The 22,552-nt window shown below is 35.7% G+C and overlaps 2 protein-coding genes across 7 annotated transcripts in view; both read left to right on the top strand.

Annotated features, from left to right (window-relative positions):
- Positions 1-22,552, top strand: part of RABGAP1 (RAB GTPase activating protein 1) — a 153,508-nt gene that overhangs the window by 73,603 nt on the left and 57,353 nt on the right. For all 6 annotated transcript variants that reach the window (XM_045563820.1, XM_045563818.1, XM_045563821.1 and 3 more), the window contains 2 exons: positions 655-748; positions 4,611-4,761. In XM_045563820.1, the coding sequence (XP_045419776.1) occupies positions 655-748; positions 4,611-4,761 (245 nt within the window). The remainder of the gene's footprint in view (positions 1-654; positions 749-4,610; positions 4,762-22,552) is intronic.
- GPR21 (G protein-coupled receptor 21) lies at positions 14,218-16,740 on the top strand. The gene is made up of 2 exons (XM_045563825.1): positions 14,218-14,290; positions 14,724-16,740. The coding sequence occupies exon 2, from the start codon at positions 15,120-15,122 to the stop codon at positions 16,167-16,169; it is 1,050 nt and encodes a 349-aa protein (XP_045419781.1). The 5' UTR covers positions 14,218-14,290; positions 14,724-15,119; the 3' UTR covers positions 16,170-16,740.

Raw genomic sequence — 22,552 nt, 5'->3', positions numbered from 1 at the left:
TTATAAATTAATATATGCCATTGTAGAAATTTTTAAAAGTCATAGAAAGAAGGAAAACATCAGTCATAACTCCATCACTCAGGCAGTAATTGTTAGTGTTTGGTATAGTTTAGTCTGTCTTCTATATTTTAACATAGGGTAGATCATAGTGTAGATTAAACTCTTCATATTTTTATTTTATGCAGTATTTTGCCACATTATCTTGTAAACATAAATGTCAACATGGAATTAATTGCATACATACATATCGTAATTTATTCGACCCTTCTGTAGTCCAGTTGTTGGACACTTAGCTGGTTTGAAATTTTTTAACTGTTATAAATAAGACCGCTATATGTTTCATGCATAAAGCTATTTGCTTTGGACAAGGAGAGAGAAGATACCATATTTTAAGTCCTATAAATTTATAATTAAATGGCTCTTTTCCGTGATTGACATAGTATGAACTTATACAGAAAGCAAAAGAGAAAGAGGTTACAACAACATTCCACCTAGAAATATTTTTCTTTGTATTTATACATAAATACTAAGAGAAATTCTAACTTTATGTTCCCAGTGAAGTCTTTCAGATTTGACTCTTACATTCCAGTGTCATTCTTCTGGTTAGCATAGCCACACCTTTATTATCCTTTTTTTGTGTTTTGTTTATTAAAGATAACGATGAACCTCTCTTGAGTGGATTTGGTGATGTATCCAAAGAATGTGCAGAAAAAATTCTTGAAACATGGGGAGAACTGCTGTCAAAATGGTAAGTTATGATAGAATAGTTCTCCTTTTCATCTGCAAATTTCATTTTATGGGTAGAGAATCTTACCTAGCTATTAATATAATATTCAATTTTGGAACCAATAATAGAAGCCTAAGTATGAGGTTCGCATTCTATAATCTGTGTTTTTGAGGTTTATCAGGGTAGTAGTGGAGGTTTGAAATCAATTTTTCAAATATCAGAAATCTAATAAATTCTCATTGCTAGAGAAAATATTTACCCAAACATGGAATTGATGAACAAAATAAACAAGGAAAGAGTCCTTTATATTGATGAGTTTAGGAACCACTGACTGGTTGAGATAAGACAACATACAATAATCAGAGATATTTAAAACACAATGCTTAGGGCCATAGTAGAGACCCCAGGTAGGATTTTCTCTTACCTGTGATAAGCACCTGTAATGACAAAGTATCATAAACATGGTATATATTGCCTGCTCTATCAATTACGTTTTCTGCTCACACATAACATTCAGGAATTTCTCATCAGTTCAAGAATAGCTTGACAACAGTGTTAGGAAACACTATTCTGTAGGTTATTTTAATAGATTATATTAGGTATTTATTAGCATAACCAGAGATACTCTGGTAAGTCAGGTTTGTGAGACATTTACATACTTTTCTTTTCTGCCTGGATATGATGCTAGTATATACTGGAAAAAGCTGAGCTTGAAAGTGATCCAAGCACTTTTCTATTTATGGCATTCTGGTTATTGGGATTGTCATATAAACTCCCTGTGGGCCTGTTACTTTGGGGGTTGATTTTTCTGAGAAGTTTTAATTGTTGAAGTCTTTCACTGTATTCTTAGTAAAGCTGTGTCTCAGCATTTTAAAAATTATTGCATGCCCTTAAGGGATAGGACTACAAATGGGCTTTATCTGTTTGTAGTCCTTTCACAGTGCTTTACACTTTTGGCAAAACACTCTCTACATTGGGAAATGTCAAATGTGTACAAGAGAAAAAAGCAGACCAAAGCATGGTTTTGTCTTTATACAAATGGTTTTAATAATTGAACTCTGCAAAAAGTCCCCAGGGTAATAGTTCTCTTGTATTTTTGATATTTCTTTACAATCAGGAGACAAAACTGCTGATGCTCTTGTCACAATTATATTTTCAGTTCAGTGAAGTTGGGGTGTTTGGGCTGCTGCTGGCAGGAGTTTCATCTGTATAAAAAGGTTTTTGCTCTAAAATAGTAATGTAATTGAGTCTTAACATGATTACATAATAGTATATTTCAAATCATTTAGATACAGCAGTTAGACTCTGAATTAGATTTTATTAGATGAACCCACCAGCATTTTATACAATGGCTTAGAATTTGTTTTGCTGTCAAGCTTTCTTATTCATGTTGTTATTCATTTAATTAACATATGTCCTCCCATTCCCTCAAATTTATTAACTGAGTTTCCATCTGTCTCTACTGTCTTCAGGATGTTTAAACTGTTTTTGCTTGTTTTAGTCTTATCTTCAGATATATAATATGAAAGTCTCTCTTCAAATCATTTCATCATCATTTTTTCCCCACTATGTGTGTTCTATGGATTGGAAGCATTGTGATATCATGGAATTTTAAAGCCTGGTAGACCTGACTTCAAATCTTCTCTCTGTACTTTAAAGCTGTATGTGGTCTTAGACAAGTCCTTTAAATCTTCTGAATCTGTTTCTTCATTTAGAAAACAGAAGTCTATAAAATTACTATTCAGGGCCGGGCGCGGTGGCTCACGCCTGTAATCCTAGCTCTGGGAGGCCGAGGCGGGTGTATCGCTCGAGGTCAGGAGTTCGAGACCAGCCTGAGCAAGAGTGAGACCCCGTCTCTACTAAAAATAGAAAGAAATTATCTGGCCAACTAAAAATATATATACAAAAAAAAATTAGCCGGGCATGGTGGCTCATGCCTGTAGTCCCAGCTACTCGGGAGGCTGAGGCAGTAGGATCGCTTAAGCCCAGGAGTCTGAGGTTGCTGTGAGCTAGGCTGACGCCACGGCACTCACTCTAGCCCGGGCAACAAAGTGAGACTCTGTCTCAAAAAAAAAAAAAAATTACTATTCAGGATAATTGTAGATTAAACATAATGGATGTCATGGTTGTAGTTGTAGTAATCATAGTTAAGAACTAAAGAATTTACCATATGCTAGACACTGTGCTAAATTATGTACTCTATTTTAACTGTAACAAGCTTATGAACTAGTGGTATCCATTTTTACATGCGAGGAAACTGGCTCATAGGTTAAGCCATTCTAGTTAGTAAATGTCAGAGCTAGAATTTTTAACACAGTCAAGTCTGATCCCAAAGCTGGTTTATTTAACCCTACATTAGATTTTAGTGGCAGCATTAATAATAGTATCTTTGAGCTCTAATTCTCCAAGTTCATTTTCATGTCATTCTTAGTGGATAACAGAACTAAATGTCAGTATAATATAGGATGCTGAGTTGGACTGATAAAGTTGGATATTATCAGTGACATTAAAATCATTCTGAAAGTAATTTTACCAACAGTGTAAATTAACCTATGGTTAGCAAACTTTTTCTGTAAAAGGTGATGATAACTAAATGATAACTATTTTAGGCTTTGTGGGATAATAGTCTATTGCAACTACTGGTCTCTACTGTTGTAGTACAAAATCATAGACAGTCCTAAACAAATAAGCATGGCTATGTTTCAATAAAAGTTTATTTGCAAAAACAGGTGGTAGACCCAATTTGGCCCCACAGGCCATAGTGTACCGAGACTTAAATTAAGTAACAGAATGATTTTTCTTTCTGCTCTTAATAATCCAACTTTTATGTAATTGTTTTTTTCTAAGCAAGTACAAAACTGTATTGAATTGTCTATAGCTCTTGCATTAGGGTACCAGTGTCACAGAATTAATCATTTTTAAATGTACTGTGCAGAATTCTTGGGGAATTCTGCACCCATTTTGAGAAAAATCTCAGACCTCTTTATACTTTGGTAGTGCTTATTTTGTATCAGTAACTTCTGCTTAAATCTGATAGTCATAGGAGCTGTTTTATGTCAGGATCCTGCTTTATTCACTCAGTAATGGTGGCTCTCAAATCATAAACCAGCAGTTATATAACAGAGCATTATTGGTATTGAGAGGTTGAGGACTACCTTACTCTTTTAATGGACCTCCCTGAACTTTTTTCTTCATCTGTAAAACTGGAGATACTACCATCTACCTTAGATGATGGTTGTGAGGACCAAATAAGATATTATATGCAAAAACACTTTGTAAATTTATACCAACATTTCAAGACAAGTTTTCCCCATTTTATAGATTACATAAATGAAGCCCAAAGACTTTAGTAACTAGTTTTAATGTTACAATAGTACAGTAGAAATGTTCTTTCTTAGCCACCACAGATATTCAGAAAAGTTACATGAAGGAAAGTATCCTAAAAACTGCTTAAAACATTCTTGGAATGTTTTGTTTTAACTTAGAACATATAGATACAAGATTCACATGTCAATTTTGATATAGGGCCAAGTTCTTATCTTTTACTGTGTATCTGCTGATTAGAATTTTTTACATAAGCCACAACCATAAAGCATTATCTATGATTTCTAGTTTTGCTTTTTGTTTAAAAAGAAAAAGTAATAAATTAAAGATACTTAGGAAGCATTTTGCAGAATTTTTTTTTTGTAGATTTTTATTTTCTTCTACTCAATCTTGTATAGTTATCTTGGCCACATCTAATTCAACAGCACTTTTTTTTTTCTTCATTAGTATGTTACCTTATCAAGTCTTTGTAAATCATTTAGTTTAGTTTTTATAAAAGTGGCACTTAATTTAGAGAATCTTCCTTTTATGAACTTATAGGTTATGGTTTTATTTTTAGGCATCTCAACTTGAGTGTGAGACCAAAACAGTTGTCATCTTTAGTGAGAAACGGTGTCCCTGAAGCTCTTCGAGGAGAAGTCTGGCAATTGTTAGCAGGCTGTCACAACAATGACCACTTGGTAGAAAAATACCGCATTCTCATCACAAAGGTAAGAGGATGATAATTCAGCTTCAGCATTAATCCTTTTAGAGATTTGCAATGAAAAGATCACTGTGGTTATTTGACTTCCAAGAATTTTTTATAATTAAGAATAGAAGTGTTACACTTCTAGCTCAAAGATGTTTTTTCTGCTGCACAAAGGAGAAAGCGTAGATTTTCTTCCTTGATTGACTTCACCTCAGAAGCAAAGGATGTGTTCTAGCCCATTGTGTATCCAAATATTTTTTATTTACATTGTAAATTACATTTTTAGTCAGATCAGTTGTGCTATGCAGTGTGTAAAAATTTTCTTTTGTTTATTTTAATCTTTTTCACACTTCACAAAAATATGGTCTTGGTAGGGAAGGCCTAGTTCTAGTTTCTGCAGTTGGAAGAAAATCTGTAATTTTTTTACAGTATTTTAAGTTCATGCATGCCTCAAGGTTTTGCAAAGCAAAGCAAGAAAAACTATTTCTTGTACAAGCATATAAAGGTTTAAAATAATATTCTGTAAGGTTAGGCAATGTTGTGTGCATTGTGTTTGTATTATTGGTTTTATTTTTAGTTTTCCCAAATTCTTGACGTGTTTATTTTTAGGAAGCAGTTTCTCCAATGATATGCAAATCCTAAACCTGAGTTAATGAATGGATTGCTCAGAATCCTCAATAATATATGAGAATTTTTCAATGTGACAAAAGGTGAAATCGTTTCTTTAAAAAATGTTAAAACCTTGTAAGATATTAGTAATATCTCTATAAAGTTGTTATTTAAAGAATAAAAACAACAACAAAAAACAGCTTACGGGGAAGAACAACATTTAAATGTGAGGTGGGACCTTTCTTCACCAGAGAACAACTTTTATGTCTTGAGAATATTAGTGTTCCTTCTCACCATACTATGTTCAGACAGATGTTTTGTATTTCAAGAAGTAATATTCTGATTCCTTCCATTACATTGATATAATTGTTTAACCAGTGTTTATTGAATGCCTATTGAAACAGAAATCAAGCAGAGGGGAGGGGGCAGCAGGAGATGGGTGAAATCATACCTAACGGGTACATTGTACACTATCTGGGTGGTGGGTACACTTATAACTGTGTCTCAGGCAGTACAAAAGCAATCCATGAAACCAAAACATTTGTAGCCCCATAATATTCTGAAATTTTAAAAAAGGAAAAATTAGCCCAGCGTGGTGGCACACGCTTGTGGTCCCAACTGTGAGGAAGGCTAAGGCAAGAGGATTGCTTGAGCCCAGGAGTTAGAGGTTGCAGTGAGCTATAATGACACCACTGCACTCTGCCTGGGGCAACAGAGCGAGACTCTGTCTCAAAAAAAAAAAAAAAAAAAGATTTCTTAAGAATTTATTGCTTTAAACTAAATATTTTTGGTAAGGTTATTCGTACAAATAATTTAAAGATGTGAAATGTCTGTGATTGATTGGATTCTGTTTTCCTGGTTCCGTGAAAATGGTGACATCTGTTTCTAGGAAAGGAACCTGTTGGTTATATGATGTATAAAAGACTATATTAACAAAACATATTGGTGACATGCCCTTTGTATTTCATATTAAACTCTTATCATATGTATGGCTAGAATCTTAAAATGTTTTTAGATGGATATATATTAGTTGAAATTGCTGGTAGGAGATCAGAAAATACATATTATTTAACCATCATATTTGCAAATGCTTTTTAAAAAACTATGGTGATATCCAATGTAAATTGGTATTGCTTTTCTTTCTTCCTGGAAATAATAGTTATCATTGTATGGGAATGGTAATTTACATTTTTTAACTTACTCTGAAGATTTGTGGGAGGGAGGAGAACCTACTTTTTAAATTTTTTAAATTTATTTTTACAGCAAGCTGTAATTTATATAGGATAAAATACACAACTTTAAAGTGTACAGCTCCATGACATTTTACAAGTAAATATACTGCTATGACCACTGCCAAGAACAAATCTATCACCCTAAAAAGTTATTCTTGTCCCTGTCTGGTCATAACCACCCCTCTTACACCCTTGAGTAATCACTATTCTGACTTTTCTTTCCTTATATTAGTTTTGCCTGTTTTTGAATTCCATTGAAATGCAGTTATACAGTCTTAAGGTGTGTTACTTGTTTGTATCTGACTTCTTTTGCTCATCCATTTTGGGAGTGTATCAGTAGCTCTAGTTTTTTGGTTTTTAATTTTTTTTTAATTGTTGAAAGTATTCCATTTTATGAATAAGCCACACACTTTTAAATCTATTCTTCTGCAATAGATGTTTGATTTTTTTCACTTTTTGCTTTTATGAATAAAGCTGCCGTGAACATTCTTGCACATAGCAAGATTTGTACATATTTAGACAGTAATATTAATATTTATGCACATATCTATTACTAATTTCTAGAAATTACTTATTCTGAACATGGCTTCTTTGCTAGATATATACTTTTTGTTCTGAAATTTTACATGTAATATTTAGAAGGTTTTTTTGCTTAATCTTCAAAGACTAAATTTAAAGCAGGAAAGAATAGCTTGATTTATAGACTGAAGGCCAAAAAAGTTAATTTGGCAAACAATACTGGTGAATGTCTTTGTCGTCAGCTTCAGTTGTCAAGCCTGTCTTGAAAGGGAGTACATGTAGGAATCTTTCCATATACCTTTTGTAACCCAAGGGTAAATGACTTTTCAGTAACACAAAAATACATAGTATGCTTTTAAAAGTGTTTATTTCTATAAGCAATGGAGTTAGAGACACTCTTCCCCCTGTTTTCCTTTTTAAAGTGAAAATTTTTTAGTTTTTTCATTTCAGTAGGAATCCAGGAGGGAAATAATACACCAATAATAATAGCTACCTTTTGTCAGTACCTAGTAAGTGTCAGATGCTATGCAAAGCACTTTATATCCGTTATCTCATTAATTCTAAAAAAATCCTTGTGACGCGGTGATTACTATTTCCATTTTAGAAATGAAGAAACATTGACTCACCGAGGCTTAACAATATGCTAAGCTAGTTAAATAAATAGTAGAGGCAGAGTTTGAACTCGGGACTGACTCCAAAGCTGTTTCTTTTCCATTACCCTATTTGTTTATTCTTGAATGTAAATAAAAGTTTCTTCATACACAATGTACTCATACATTGTGACTGTGTACATATTTATTTTGCTTATTTTTAAGTGTAATCTTTTATTCAACCATTATTGTATGGGTGGGTGAGCCTTTACATTGTTTCTGGTTTTTAGCTTCTAAATAGTGTTTTACTAAACATCCCTACACATGTTCTTAATCTTTTAGCTTTGTGGAATAGAGGCTTAGGAGCATGATTGCTAGATCAAAGAGTATCTTGTTTTTTAAACTGGTTATTTAATTTTTGTATTTAATTTACTTCATTCAGTTTGCTTCTCTAAAAGAATGTGACAGTTCACAGTTCCACCAGCAATGTAGTTGGACTGGCAGAGTACCTGCTGACGCACATCACGAGCAGTATTACTTATCACTGTATTTAATTTTTACTATCGGTGGATGTTAGTGATGCCAGCATATCTGTAGTTAGCAGTTCCCTGACTACTAGTAAATTTGAGCAATTTGCTCTTCTGTATTCTATTCATACTCTGTATATGTCTGTCTAATAAATCTTTTTAAGATGTCAGTTTCTAAGCACTCTCTATATATTATGTATGTTAATCCTTTGCACCTGCATTATAAATACCTTTTTTAAAAGCTGTAAGTTTTCTATTCACTTTATATGGTTTCATGCCATACAAAACAGTTTCAGTTTTTATGTAGAAAATTGTGTCTTGGTTAAGATCTCTTCTATCTCTAGATTTTGTAAATTTAGTTTCCAAGATTTTCTTGTAAGATTTTTATCGTATGTGTTAATTTTTATGTTTTTAATCCATCTGGAACTTATTTTTGTGCACAGCATAAGATAGCAGTCCAATTTTACTTTCTTCCAGATGGATAACCAGTTGTGCTACTCCCATTTTTCTACTGAGTAGAACTACCATCTTTGTCATATTTTAAATTCTCACATATGCTGAATTTGATTTCTACATTATTCTGTTTATTGATCTGGTTGTGTATTCCTGTCTCAATACTGTTTTGATTAAGGAAGCTTTGAATTATTTTTGATATCTGTGAGAGCAAGACTTTCCTGTTTTCTATTTCATACTTTTCTTGACTATTCTTGCAAATTTAATCTTTCATAAAAACCTTAAAATCATTTATCTAATCTCACCACCCCACCAGCACTCCCCTCATAAGGTTATATAGAGATTCTTATTTGAATTGCATTTGATTTTCATATGAATTGATGGTGTAAGTTCAACATTGTTATATCTGCACATCTAAGAATATGGTATATCTTTCTATTTGTTGAGGTCTTTTTTTTTCTTGTCTGTTAAAGAAGTCATAATTGCTTTCATATAGATCATATAGATCTTGTATCTTTTTTGTTAAATACATTCCTAAGAATTAGTGTTCTTGCTATGGCAAATGGAATATTTTGTTTGTTTGCTAATTGCTAAAATAGAGAAAAGACTTTCACTTTTTAAATTATCTACCTACCTACCTCTTGATGTTTTGATGAATCCTCCTAATTTTATACTGTCATCCTTTGAGATTTTTCAGGTATACAATAATAGCAGCAGTAAAAAACAATTTTGCTTCTTTTTCAGTGTTTGTCCAGGCTGCTAAACTTCCTTGGTTTTGTTTTTGTATATGATAGAAGCATTAAAACAGTGGCAAATGATGATGGTGGTAACTCGCATCTCTCACCCTGTTTAATTCCTGAGCTGATTTTAATTTAAATGATTTTACCTTTTTCGTCCTTTAGAAACATGTTCATTTTTTGGGTAAAATTTATTTAAGTGGTTTTCTTTTATCTCTGGTTTGGAATTTTTTTTTTTTTTTTTTTTGAGACAGAGTCTCGCTTTGTTGCCTGGGCTAGAGTGAGTGCCGTGGCGTCAGCCTAGCTCACAGCAACCTCAAACTCCTGGGCTTAAGCAATCCTACTGCCTCAGCCTCCCCAGTAGCTGGGACTACAGGCATGCACCACCATGCCCGGCTAATTTTTTCTCTATATATATTTTAGTTGGCCAGATAATTTCTTTCTATTTTTAGTAGAGACAGGGTCTCGCTCTTGCTGAGGCTGGTCTTGAACTCCTGACCTCGAGCAATCCACCTGCCTCGACCTCCCAGAGTGTTAGGATTACAGGTGTGAGCCACCGTGCCCGGCCATGGTTTGGAATTTTTATTAGGAATGTCTGCTAAATTTTCTCAAGAGCTTTTTCAGCCCTCGATGAATATAATTTTCTTTAATTTGTTGATGGAGTAAACACATAATTTATCAACATATGATAGACTTCTTTATATTGAACTGCCTACTATTGGCTTCATGGAATACATTTCTACAGACCAAGTACTCCTTCCTAGATAGAGTCTTTGTTTTCTGATCTTTTAACAAGGGCTCCATAACCTTGATCTCTAGGTAGAGCCTGTCAGACTCAGAGGGAAGAAAGCCTAATAAGTAATCCACAGAGACTCTCATGGCATCTCTTACCTGCAGTTGCCTACAGCTGTTTGGCTGGCAAATCAAATAAGTTGGAGTTGAAAATGAAGGAAAAAGAAGGCCTTTCTGGTTTCTAGCTTCCAGAATCATCCTCTGTCCCTTCTTTCTTTTGGCTTTTACCTTTTGTATTGGTAAGTCTTTCTGTTCTTTTTGATTCAGTGCTTAGTAGCAGAAATTTACATCAGAACTGTTTTTTCAGCAGGTCCTTTTAATAAGTGAGAAAATAATGAAATAGCATCCTATTCTTATGTTTCTGTTTCCTTCCATGTACTTGGCCTTGTCTTTTCTGAAACTTTATTTGCATTGTTTTCTGTAGTGATTTTCAGATTTGGTGGGTTGCCATGAACTGCAAAATTTTATCCAGAACCTAAACTAATAGCAAGCCCTTATAACCATTATTTACATTCCTAATTGTTTGTTAGAGGCAGGCCCTGGAGGCCCAGCCACATTGTGCTACTCTGGAAAATATAATTTAAATATCCAGTTATAATGTCATTATTAAGCTGACTATGTTTTTTTTGTTTGTTTGTCTTGTTGTTTTTTGAGACACAGTCTCTGTTGCACCGGCTGGGATGCATTGGCATTATCATAGTTCACTGCAACTTCAAATTCCAGAGCTAAAGCGATCCTCTTGCCTCAGCCTCCCAAGTAGCTGGGACTACAGGCACACGCCACCAGGCCAAGCTAATTTTTCTATTTTTTGTAGAGACAGAGTCTCACTCTTGCTCAGGCTAGTTTTGAACTCCTGACCTCAAGCAGTCCTTTTTGCCTCAGCCTTCCAGAGTGCTAGGATTATAGGCATGAGCCACTGTGCTTGGCCTGTTTTGTTTTTAAATTAAAAATCTCTCTCTGGTAGATTTGGTAATAGGAAGAATTGAATAATATTAATTTTGAGAACTTGCCTATGGATACCCAGCAATAAAAGGGGATCAGTTTGGCAAAAAGAATACTGGCCATGGAGTTAGGAAGCCTGAGTAATATTATAGTTTCAGCTCTGCCAGTAGCTTATATGAACTCCAATGAGGTTCTGAACCTGGGGCCATTTCTTCTCTCAGATGAGATTGCTGAAGTAAACAGTTGATCTTCCTTTGTAAGGTTTGACATTCTGGAAAATCTGTTTGAGTCCTTCCTGCCCCAGCCTCCCACCCCAAAATAGGCCATGATTCCACTGTTCCACAACTGAGTACTTTTGCTATCTTGTTTTATAAGAAAACAGGTAGTGAGTGGACATTAGAATTGTTGTATCTGCTTCCGTATAGCAATTGCTTTAATAGATCCCTTTATTATTTGTGAAATAATTTTAAGTCCTCATATCTGTCATTTCCCCTATAGTGAGTTTTTCTGTAAGTCATATCTGTCTAGACAGTTCTAAAGGCTTCCTGAACGATAAGACTGGAAACATACTAGGTTTGACCATATTAAAATTACTGGTAGTTGGCAGGTTTTGACTCAAAATTATGCCCTAACTTAATAATTGTAGGTAAGTAAAACAGTTACTTTACTGGGGTTTTACTTGAAAGATCTTTGAACCTAAAAGCAGAATTTCCTTTTGTTTTCTTAGGCATTCATTGTTTATTCGACCAAAAATACCTTTTAAATGCCTGTTCTGTGCCAGCCCTGTAACTAGGCCTCGTGGATATGCCCCTGAATGAAATAAATCTGTTCACTGGTTTGGGGAAGTCTGTAGTCTAATGGGGGAAATAGGCAATTAACTATAAACAATTAAATAAAGTTGCATGAGAGCTATAAAAGAAAGAATACATATTGCTATACTGCAAATGACGTGAAGGATTTCTCATCTAAGTATTCTAAAAGGTCTCTTGTTCAGAAACAAGTATTAAAAAGGAGGTTATGAATTTGAGAACTATTATAGAAATAGATTCCCAGGATTTAGTGACTGAGAACATTGAAGGAAAGAGTGGTCAAGTTGATTCCTTAGTTTCATACTGGAGCACCTAGGAAAACGTTGAACAAAAAAGAAAGGCATATTTCATGGGGAAAATGTATTTGATTTTGGACGTGCTGTGGTTGATGTCTCTACTGGGTATCCAGATAGAAGGAAGATACGTCACTAGCAGGCAAATTGTAGATGGAAAAGAGAGTTCAAGAGTGATTTCAGGGCTAGGCAGAGAAATTATTTGTGTTGAGGGAATAATTGATCCCATATCATCATATCTTCTTTCTGGGTACCTTCACTGTTTTGCATATGCATAGCCTCAATGTATTTGAGTAATGCATGACAGCATTGTATCCAGATAGCTGTTGGGTGCCTTTGAACTCTATGCAGTCACAGTAAGAGAGGACATTTTAGAATTCAGGAACCCAGCCTCAAGCAGTGCAACACGATTGGTGGGAAAACACTGGCTCTTTAAGAAGGCTATTTTAGTTTTATTAGCAGAAGTGAGTAAAGTTATATACCCCGTATCTGCTAGCTGTTCATAAGCCTTTTGTATACACTGTCTTTATTTTTCAACAACCCTGTGAAACAAGGAGTATTGTACTCATTTTACAATGATGAAACAGAGGCTAAGAGAAGCTAAGTAATACTAGAGCAAGAATTAAGGGTGTTCCTTCAATGCTGTTGGTCTTTTTCCTATGCCACTACTTTGCTGTGTTTTCTGGTAAGACCTGTCAAATATTGTCAAGATTTTTGCCCAAATAGGTTTTTGAGTTTCTTGCCTTTGTGTAATAAGCACAGTGCTTCAGATTTAAAATGTTACTCATTGAATTCTGGTTATGGGTGGCCATTTGTCTGCAATAAGAAAGCATGTGTATAAAATGAATAAAAAATGAAATTCGGATCACATATGTCTCCACTCACATGTGTAGACCTCCTGGAATGCCATCAAATGCCAACATTTCTTTTCTTTTACTCTGCTGGGTGTGTGGAACTTTATTTAGAAGGATCAATTGAAAGTTCAAAGATACCTGGAGGAAAAGATACTAATACTACACATTTTCATAGCACCCCACTCCCAATTAACTGAAAATTGTCATTGTTTATGACATTACCAGGAAAGCCATAATATGGTCTCAGTTTGCATTGTTTTAAATAGGCAGAAACAAGATTGTGTATTCTAAGATACAAAGGCCAATTTGTATCATGAAACTTCCTGTAATTTTCAAGCCTGAGTGAAGTTAGGTAATGCTTTTGTATCTTTTGCATATTTGTGTACTGCTTCTCAGCAAACTAGAAGCAAAAAATGGCTTCTCAAAACTATAGGATAGTGTCAAATACAGGCACAATGTATTGAATATTTTTCTCTTCTATGTGTGTACTGTTTCTGCAGTATTCAGAATTGGTGGTATTTTATTTTTCTCTTGAAAAACTGATTTTAAAGTTTCTTAATATTAAACAAAATCATGGGAGAGAAAATTAATAGTGAATATTTAGCCTTCCAAGTTCAAACTTCTTGTGCAGCTGAATTATGATTCTCAGTTGCCATGTACTGTTAACACACTTCCTTTCTTTAATATTGCTCTTTGTTCATTGGGAAAATGCCACAAGAAAATAGGAATTTCCTCACACCATTCTCCATCTGGCAGTGTATTTCAGTCTAATTCCTGACATTCTGTCCTGGTTACTACCCGTTCTTCTTGCTAGCAGTCTAAATTCTGCCTATCTGCTAAAAGGGGGATTCCAGACAGACGAGGAAACAGCTTTCAAATGCTGCACTGCAGGCATACTAAGTCATTCCCCCCACTGTGCAGTCTGGAAATTGAGGAGCACTTCTCTGGCGATGCATTCTAATGAGTTGTTAAAGATGCCAGAGTGTGTGCTTGTACTTGCGTTTTCTTTCCCCTCCCCCTTTCTTCCTTTTCTCAAGCCCCCTCTTCTTCCTATTCCCCCTCCTACTTCTTTATCCCCTCCCTCCCTGTCTCAGTTCTGCAGTACACAGGGCTGAGGCACATTCCTGCTTTGCCAGGCTTTCCGTTAAGGATGTATTGTGGCTTTTGTTTGGATTGCAGCATATGGAATGACAGGTAACATTCTGAAATTGAGCTAAACATTTAAATTCTGTTGAAATGTTTTTAAAGAGGCAAAATATTACATTGGAAGTGATGAAGAAAATAAGTTATTGTGGATAATTTTATTAGTGGTAATTGTAGTAAAACGTTTTCAGAAATGTTATAAACAAATTTATTTTCTACCTCAAAAGGCTCAAATAAAAGGAAATGGGGGTAGATTGATCTGACTGCAATTGATTTTATTTTATGTTTGTCTTGAAAGGTTGATGTTGCTACTACTCCTCTGTAGAGTAAGGACCAGTTATATGGGGTGCTACGGAGGGTAGCCATGAATACTGGTACCAGGAAGGGTGGAGTGGGAAGGATGATGCTAGTCTGAGCTAGCCAGGTTCTTTGATTAGGGCATTGGATGCGAAATGTAAAATGCTCTCTCCTTTTCTTCTATCAGCTGTTTAGAGGAGACTCATTACAACTCCTGCTGAAGCTCCTAATCTTCCTCCCTTCTCTTCTGCCCCTACCCCCTACTCTCACTTGGCCTGAAGACGTTGTCCCCAGAGTTTGCCTTACTGCCCTGGTGCTATGTGTATGGTGAACCTGGCACTATGGCCACATCTGGGACTGGCCAGACAGCTGCTGCTGGCTCTCCCTATTCCAAGAAGGATTTAAAGGGGAATTGCACTGCAGGCAATGCACCAAAGCAGCAGCATCGGGAGCTTGGGGACTAAGGCTCCTCTGGCATTATTACACACATGCAAAGCTGACCGCAATGACAGCAGCTGCTCCTTTGAACTGTTGGCAGCAGCCAAGCGGCAGCATGAAGTGAGAGATCACTCCTGAGCTCAAGATGAACTCCACCTTGGATGGTAATCAGAGCAGCCACCCTTTTTGCCTCTTGGCATTTGGTTATTTGGAAACTGTCAATTTTTGCCTTTTGGAAGTGCTGATTATTGTCTTTCTAACTGTATTGATTATTTCTGGCAACATCATTGTGATTTTTGTATTTCACTGTGCACCTTTGTTGAACCATCATACTACAAGTTATTTTATCCAGACTATGGCATATGCTGACCTTTTTGTTGGGGTTAGCTGCCTGGTCCCTTCTTTATCACTCCTCCACTACCCTCTTCCAATAGAGGAGTCCTTGACTTGTCAGATATTTGGTTTTATAGTATCAGTTCTGAAGAGTGTCTCCATGGCCTCTCTGGCCTGTATCAGCATCGATAGATACATTGCTATTACTAAACCTTTAACCTATAATACCCTGGTTACACCCTGGAGACTGCGCCTGTGTATTTTCCTGGTTTGGCTATACTCAACCCTGGTCTTCCTGCCTTCCTTTTTCCACTGGGGCAAACCTGGATATCATGGAGATGTGTTTCAGTGGTGTGCGGAATCCTGGCACACCGACCCCTACTTCACCCTGTTCATCGTGATGATGTTATATGCCCCAGCAGCCCTTATTGTCTGCTTCACCTATTTCAACATCTTCCGCATCTGCCAACAGCACACAAAGGAAATCAGCGAGAGGCAAGCCCGCTTCAGCAGCCAAAGTGGGGAAACCGGGGAGGTACAGGCCTGTCCCGATAAGCGTTATGCCATGGTCCTGTTCCGAATCACTAGTGTGTTTTACGTCCTCTGGTTGCCATATATCATCTACTTCTTGTTGGAGAGCTCCACTGGCCACAGCAACCGCTTCGCATCCTTCTTAACCACCTGGCTGGCTATTAGTAACAGCTTCTGCAACTGTGTCATATATAGTCTCTCCAACAGTGTCTTCCAAAGGGGACTAATGCGCCTGTCAGGGGCTATGTGTACTTCTTGTGCAAGTCAGACCACAGCCAAGGACCCTTACACAGTTAGGAGCAAAGGCCCTCTTAATGGATGTCATGTCTGAAGTGGCTCAGATATTGGGTCACTCTGTGTGTTTTTTTTCTTTTTTTTATCTCTTTAGTATTCCTTGCTCACTAGGAAATCTGGGACAGAATAATTTGACTCTAAGCAATAGCAAACAAATGATCCATCCAAATACCTTCTAAGTTTGCAAAAATGATTTTTAAAAGTGCTTTTGAATCAGAAGAATCAAGATCATGAAGATAAATTAGTCTTGGTTCCAGCTTTTGAAATGTTATGGAAATGACTACAGTTCTCAGAATTAAAATGAATAAAGCCATATCTAACACCTCTCTCCAGCTGGCATGATGGAACCTGAGTGTGAAAAGCGTCAGCATTTTAAAAAGTCACCATTTTCTTGTTGCTTTCTGAGTTTTTTCCAGCTATTTGGGCTTCATGTGCAATTGATTTTTTTCAACAGGAATATTGAAATGTAGTGATGAATTAACGGGTTTTAGAAAATTTTTTTATGTATGCCAAACTATAACTACACTCCAAGTTTCAACACTGTCATTTTGAAAACCAGAGGTTTTATGTCTTATTCTCTTGAGATAATTCTCAATAAGGTGAATAATGTGAACAGTTAAACATTAATTTTAGAATTTTATAATGAACCATGGTAAAAATGCAATCAAATCTTACAACTTATGAAAAACTGAGCTAGTCTTTTTGCCATGATTCACAGAGATCTAAAGATGTGTACATAGAAGTGGTCGTGGTACAGTATTTTTCCCATACCTTTATGTATGTGTATATTGAGAATATTTGAATTTATATTTCTTTTTTACAGCAAAATTTGTTTTAGCTAAAAAATAAATGATAGGCTGATGGCTATCAATTTTGTAATAGTGAAAATATATAAAAACGTGTCTTTAATGTTCTCTATTTTTATCCAAAGACTTTTGAAATACTAGAACATCAGGGAGATAAGTCTAAGCAACTGAGTCAGAAAATGTACTGTAGTATACTAATTTATTTTTAAAGTAGAAGGGAGTTAATTGAGACATTTTCTTTGTGTCTAGATGGAATCAACTAGTATAGTAGCAACTAGTTCTTTTTGAAAAGCTTCAGTTAGTGTTAAGTAATCCACATTTGAAGAAGAGAAAGGGAAATTGTAATCTAAGTCTGTCTTACTGCTATTTGGTTTCTGGACAAAAATCCTTTGGCATATTGTGCTTTCCTTAATCTTTTTTTTTTTTTTTTTTTGGTGCCATAGTACTAGCAGAATCTATAGGATTTTATTACTGTTCTATAGAATTATTGAGAGTGGTCTGCGTTTGTATGTAGTAGTGATGTTTTGTTCTTAAAAGTGATTATCTTTACAGCAAGAGATTTGTTTTTCAAAAAGGACAGAACAATTTCTGGCAGCTCAAGGCATGAGACTATTTCCTCTACTTTTCTACTGGTTTTAATGTTTTGGAAATCTTCAGGGGACTCATTTGATCTCTGCCTTTGGCTAGATGTTGTAATGTGAATACGACGGTGTTCAGTGAAATGGAAGATGGAAGTAACCCAAGGGACATGGATTAAAGTGGATTTCTGAATCCAAGAAAGGACATGGATATTTATAAAACAGGCAGATATGCTTTGGTTTTCCATCATGATGTTAGAAACCCCACTCCCCTTTTTAAATAAAGGGCAGTGTTCTTATGATTTTAGGTTTTACATTATCAACTTGATTGTGTTCTCAAATGTGCTCTATTTAAACTTTTTTATTTTAAGTGACCAAGTATTATATAAATATTCAAACTTCAGATTCTGAGTTCTTCCCAAAGGCTTGCTCGCTCTTTATATTTAGTGTTAGCAAACTTGATTCTAAGCTATTTCAAAATTTAGAACTCATACTAAAATCGCAAGTTATGTTAGAAATGGCTTTGTTAAATTGCCATTTCAAGTGGACAGCCTTTTCTGCTGGATTCTAAAAAATAGTTGTACACATTTCCCCTTTATTTAAGTGGTATAGATCTTAAAAAAAATTTATCTTTTTTCATGTATGTTAGAGAATGTAACCTGTTCACATTTGCAGTTTGCATAAGAAGTTTTATTTCAGCAAATAGGGGAATCTTAAAAACTTAATTTTTATATTAAATTGATGTTAAATCAGTAGGTTTTACCTTTTTTTTAAATTTTTTTTCCAGTAGGGTTCTATCTTGTGAGGATGGAAAAGAGAAAATATCTTTTTAAATTTTCTGATAATGGATAATCAAGCTGGTCTTTTAATGACTGCAAAGACAATGCTTTTTTTTTTTTTGAGACAGAGTCTCACTCTGTTGCCCAGGCTAGAATGAGTGCCGTGACATCAGCCTGGCTCACAGCAACCTCAAACTCCTGGGCTCAAGCGATCCTTCTGCCTCAGCCTCCCGAGTAGCTGGGACTACAGGCATGTGCCACCATGCCTGGCTAATTTTTTCTATATATATTTTTAGCTGTCCATATAATTTCTTTCTATTTTTAGTAGAGATGGGGGTCTCGCTCTTGCTCAGGCTGGTCTCGAACTCCTGAGCTCCAACGATCCGCCTGCCTCGGCCTCCCAGAGTGCTAGGATTACAGGTGTGAGCCACCGCGCCTGGCCCCTTTTCTTTTTTTTGAGACAGAGTCTCGCTCTACCCAGGTTAGAGTGCAATGGCACGATCATAGCTCACTGTCCCCCAGTAGTTAGGACTATAGGTGTGTGTCACCATGCCCAGCTAATTTTTAAAATTTTTTTGTAGAAATGGGGTCTCCCTGTGTTGCTCAGACTGCTCTTGAACCCTTGGCCTCAAGCAATCCTCCTGCCTCCGTCTGCCAAAGTACTGCGATTATAGGGATTATAATGGCTGGCAACTCTTTTAATAAGATCTTTTGTTAATAAATATTCACATTCTTTTCCTAGTACCAAATTTGAATTTTAATAGAGGTATTTTTTTCACATTAGAATCTATATTATTGTCTCAGCTCAAAACTAAGGCAGAAACTAAGTATATAAAGTAATTTTAAAGAAAAATTCAGAAACCCTCACCCCAACTGATACAACTGATACTTGCTTAATACCAAGTATCTTTCCAGTTTATCGTGTCTTCATTGTGCTATATAAACTCTAAAGTTTCTTCCAGGTATCAGTTCTGTTATTCTCACATTCCCTGTCTATACTGCCTTTTTATCTTATGTGGTGTTTGTGCTTGTGTTGGGGGAGAGGAGATTCATCTAGATGACTGTGGCTGGGGGCATTTTCTATGTGATATGTTTGGAAAGTTTGTGCTTAACTGATCTTTTCATCCTGGCATACTTACTGCTACATTTGATGATGTTTGGTTTAAATACAAATCTGACTAGTTCATATTAGAAAAATATGTTTTTATACTCAATTACCTTGGCTTTGGCAGAATAGGTCATTTGACTTTATATGGTATGTGACCGGTATCAAAGGAAGTATATGCTTTTGGTGATTGTGCTGAAATTATTTCATAGTAAATTTTAAAATGATTATACTATTAAATAATTGCTGTATTTGTAAATTAGTTTTTTGTTTGTTTGTTTGTTTTTGTTTTTGTTTTTGTTTTTTTTTGAGACAGAGTTTTGCTCTGTTGCCTGGGCTAGAGTTCCGTGGCATCAGGCTAGCTCACAGCAACCTCAAACTCCTGGGTTCAAGCAATCCTCCTGCCTCAGCCTCCCGTGTACCTGGGACTACAGGCATGCGCCACCATGCCCGGCTAATTTTTTTCTATATATTTTTAGTTGTCCAGCTAATTTCTTTCTATTTTTAGTAGAGACAGGGTCTCACTCTTACTGAGGCTGGTCTTGAACTCCTGACCTTGAGTGATCCTCCTGCCTCGGCCTCCCAGAGTGCTAGAATTACAGGCGTGAGCCACCACACCTAGCCGAGTTATGTGTTTTTATGGAGTGTTTTCAGTGAAGATGTGGGGTTTTTTTCTTCCTAGAGTGGTAATGCAATTACAGATGGACTAGCATGCTCTGCTTTAATGAGAGCACTATCTTAAACTAGAGTGGGTATTTGTATTTTTCATGGACCTATTGACTCTAACCCAAAATTTCATTTTGGAAAAGGTTTTCTGTAGACTTTATTGCTGGATAAATTCTTTTTGAGCCTTTTATAATGGCTTTTCCTTTTTACTTGAAAAATGGTCTCAGTATTTTAAGGATTGGGAAAACTTGAATTTTTGTTCTATAAGTATACATTGTCCACCTCTTTGAACTCGAAGATGAAACTGACAGGGTTAACATACTCCCAGATGGTGGAGTGGTTTCTGGGAGGGTTTCCTCAGCTTTTCAGTTTGTTTGAAAAATCTGCACAGTGACTTTGTAGGAAATGTCTTAATTTTAGTGACTAGGTGTTTTTGTATCATAAGTATTGTTATATGAGCAAATTTTGGAAAGTTTAAGGGTGAGAGAATCATAGCACTAGGAGATTTTTGAAGTCTTCACAAGTTATTTTGTGTGTTGATTTTTGCATGATTTCTTCATTTCAGGTTCAAGTAAAACTATATTTATGTTAAATATCCATGTTATTAACACATTAACTGCCCTGTGAGTTGTATTTAACTCATGTTAGTTTTGAGCCCAGGGTCTCATGAAGCAAAACCTGGGCAAAACCCTGCAGTTGGTTCATGAAAATCTTACATATTGATGTTCTTATTGTTACAATTAATATTGACAATGTAATTCTAAAAATGTGGATTAAATGAATAGAAGTCAATAAATTTCGTTTTTGTATTTATGTTTACCTTTAAATTATACTTAAGCCTGACGAGTCAAGAAAACACTTTACCGTTATGAACTATTTTTCAAGTTTTTATGTTACTTTTTTATTGAAGAAAAAATAACAAATTTTTCATTAAATTAGAAAGGATTGTTTGTTTTTGAAGTTTTTATTCTATTTTCATAATAAAACACTGTGGCCCCAAGGAAAACTTTTTTTCCCCTAGTGTGGCAGTCAGTGTGTTACTATTATTTTACAGACCTTGAAAATGTTGTAGACATTGCTTATGGCTATAAATGAATCATTTGGCTTTTCTTCAAAATTTGAGTGACAAAAGGGCATCATGATATGATAAAAATGAACTTTGAACTGAGAATCAAAAATGTAGATTTGTGTTTCTGATTCACTAGTTTTGTAAATTAGGGCAAGACACTTCTCTAAGCACTTAATTTCTTCTATAAATGAAGACAGTGATCCCTACATACCTCATAGGGTTACATGGAGGATTGAATTAGAAAATGATTGTGAAAGTACTTTGTAAATTGTGAAGTGCTTTGCAAATAAAAATGATTTCTGTTATTTGTATTTGCCATGCTTTTACATGTAAGGAAGCCACACGTCATGATGTGCTCCCTCACATTAAGATCTTTGAAGCTCAATGCTATATCATTCCTCCATGCTACTTAGCAATCCCCAACCTGAGAAAAGAGGCAGGATAAATCCTCACCTTTCTAAAATAACAGTAGCCTTAAATTCAACATAAAACTGCTTTCCTTTACTTCCTTCACTTGTCTGCACTCTAAAGGCAAGGGACAGTGTATCAATATTTTTATCCCCAAAATGTAACATAGGACCTAGCTCAGAGCAGAAGTTTTAGTAAATTTTACAGAATTAATAAATGAACTCAATAATTATTGCATCTATTCACCAGCCTTCTCGTTTCTGTTTGTGATTACAGGACAGTGATGTTCAAAAGGTAGTCCAGAGCTTCGTAAGCATCCTTCCATTAGGCCCAGGCCATTCTAAACTTTAATAATATTTCCTTTTAGTACCAAGAGATTAATGTGGGAGTGTTAGTCTTCTATATGCTAGACAGTTTTACTTGTAGAAACTGTATTGCCTTGGCCCAGGGAGCTTCACTTCAGGCAATGCATTCAAATTGGCAATTTCTCACAGCATGGATAAGAAATAGGTAGTTGGATAACATCTTCTTGGCTCTAGATCCAGAGGAAGGGAGGCTGTAAAATCAGTCACAAGGGAGGAGGAGCTATAGAAAGCCTTGGTGAAAGAAACTGTTGTAACTATGTGGTTTGGTTTTGTCTCCCTTTCAGTCTTCCCTTCCATCCTTTTCCTAACACACTATTGGTCTTGTATCCAGAAGGAAGTATTTCCTTGATACTGCCGTAGAGTATGGAAAATTATATTATTTAAGAGCAGTGGCTTTTGGGGCAAGTGTAAGAAGCAATTAAGAAGCACTTATCTAGTGAGCTCTGCTTGTGTGCCACATAGTATAAGCTCAGAGAGGGATCATCAGAAAGTGATCTAAAGAAGTATCATCCCTTTCTTGTGAACTTTATAGTCTTTAGACGTTTCGTGTGGAAAAATTACATGATTATTTGTCTTCTAAAGGACCTCACAGGGTGACTTTATCTGGAGGAATTGACCAAGGCCTCCTGGTAGGACAGCCAGTG

Source organism: Lemur catta, chromosome 10 (genome assembly GCF_020740605.2).
Source record: "Lemur catta isolate mLemCat1 chromosome 10, mLemCat1.pri, whole genome shotgun sequence".
Classification (NCBI taxonomy): Eukaryota; Metazoa; Chordata; class Mammalia; order Primates; family Lemuridae; genus Lemur; species Lemur catta.
Note: the sequence above shows the minus strand (reverse complement) of the source record. Positions and strands in the feature narration are given on the sequence as shown.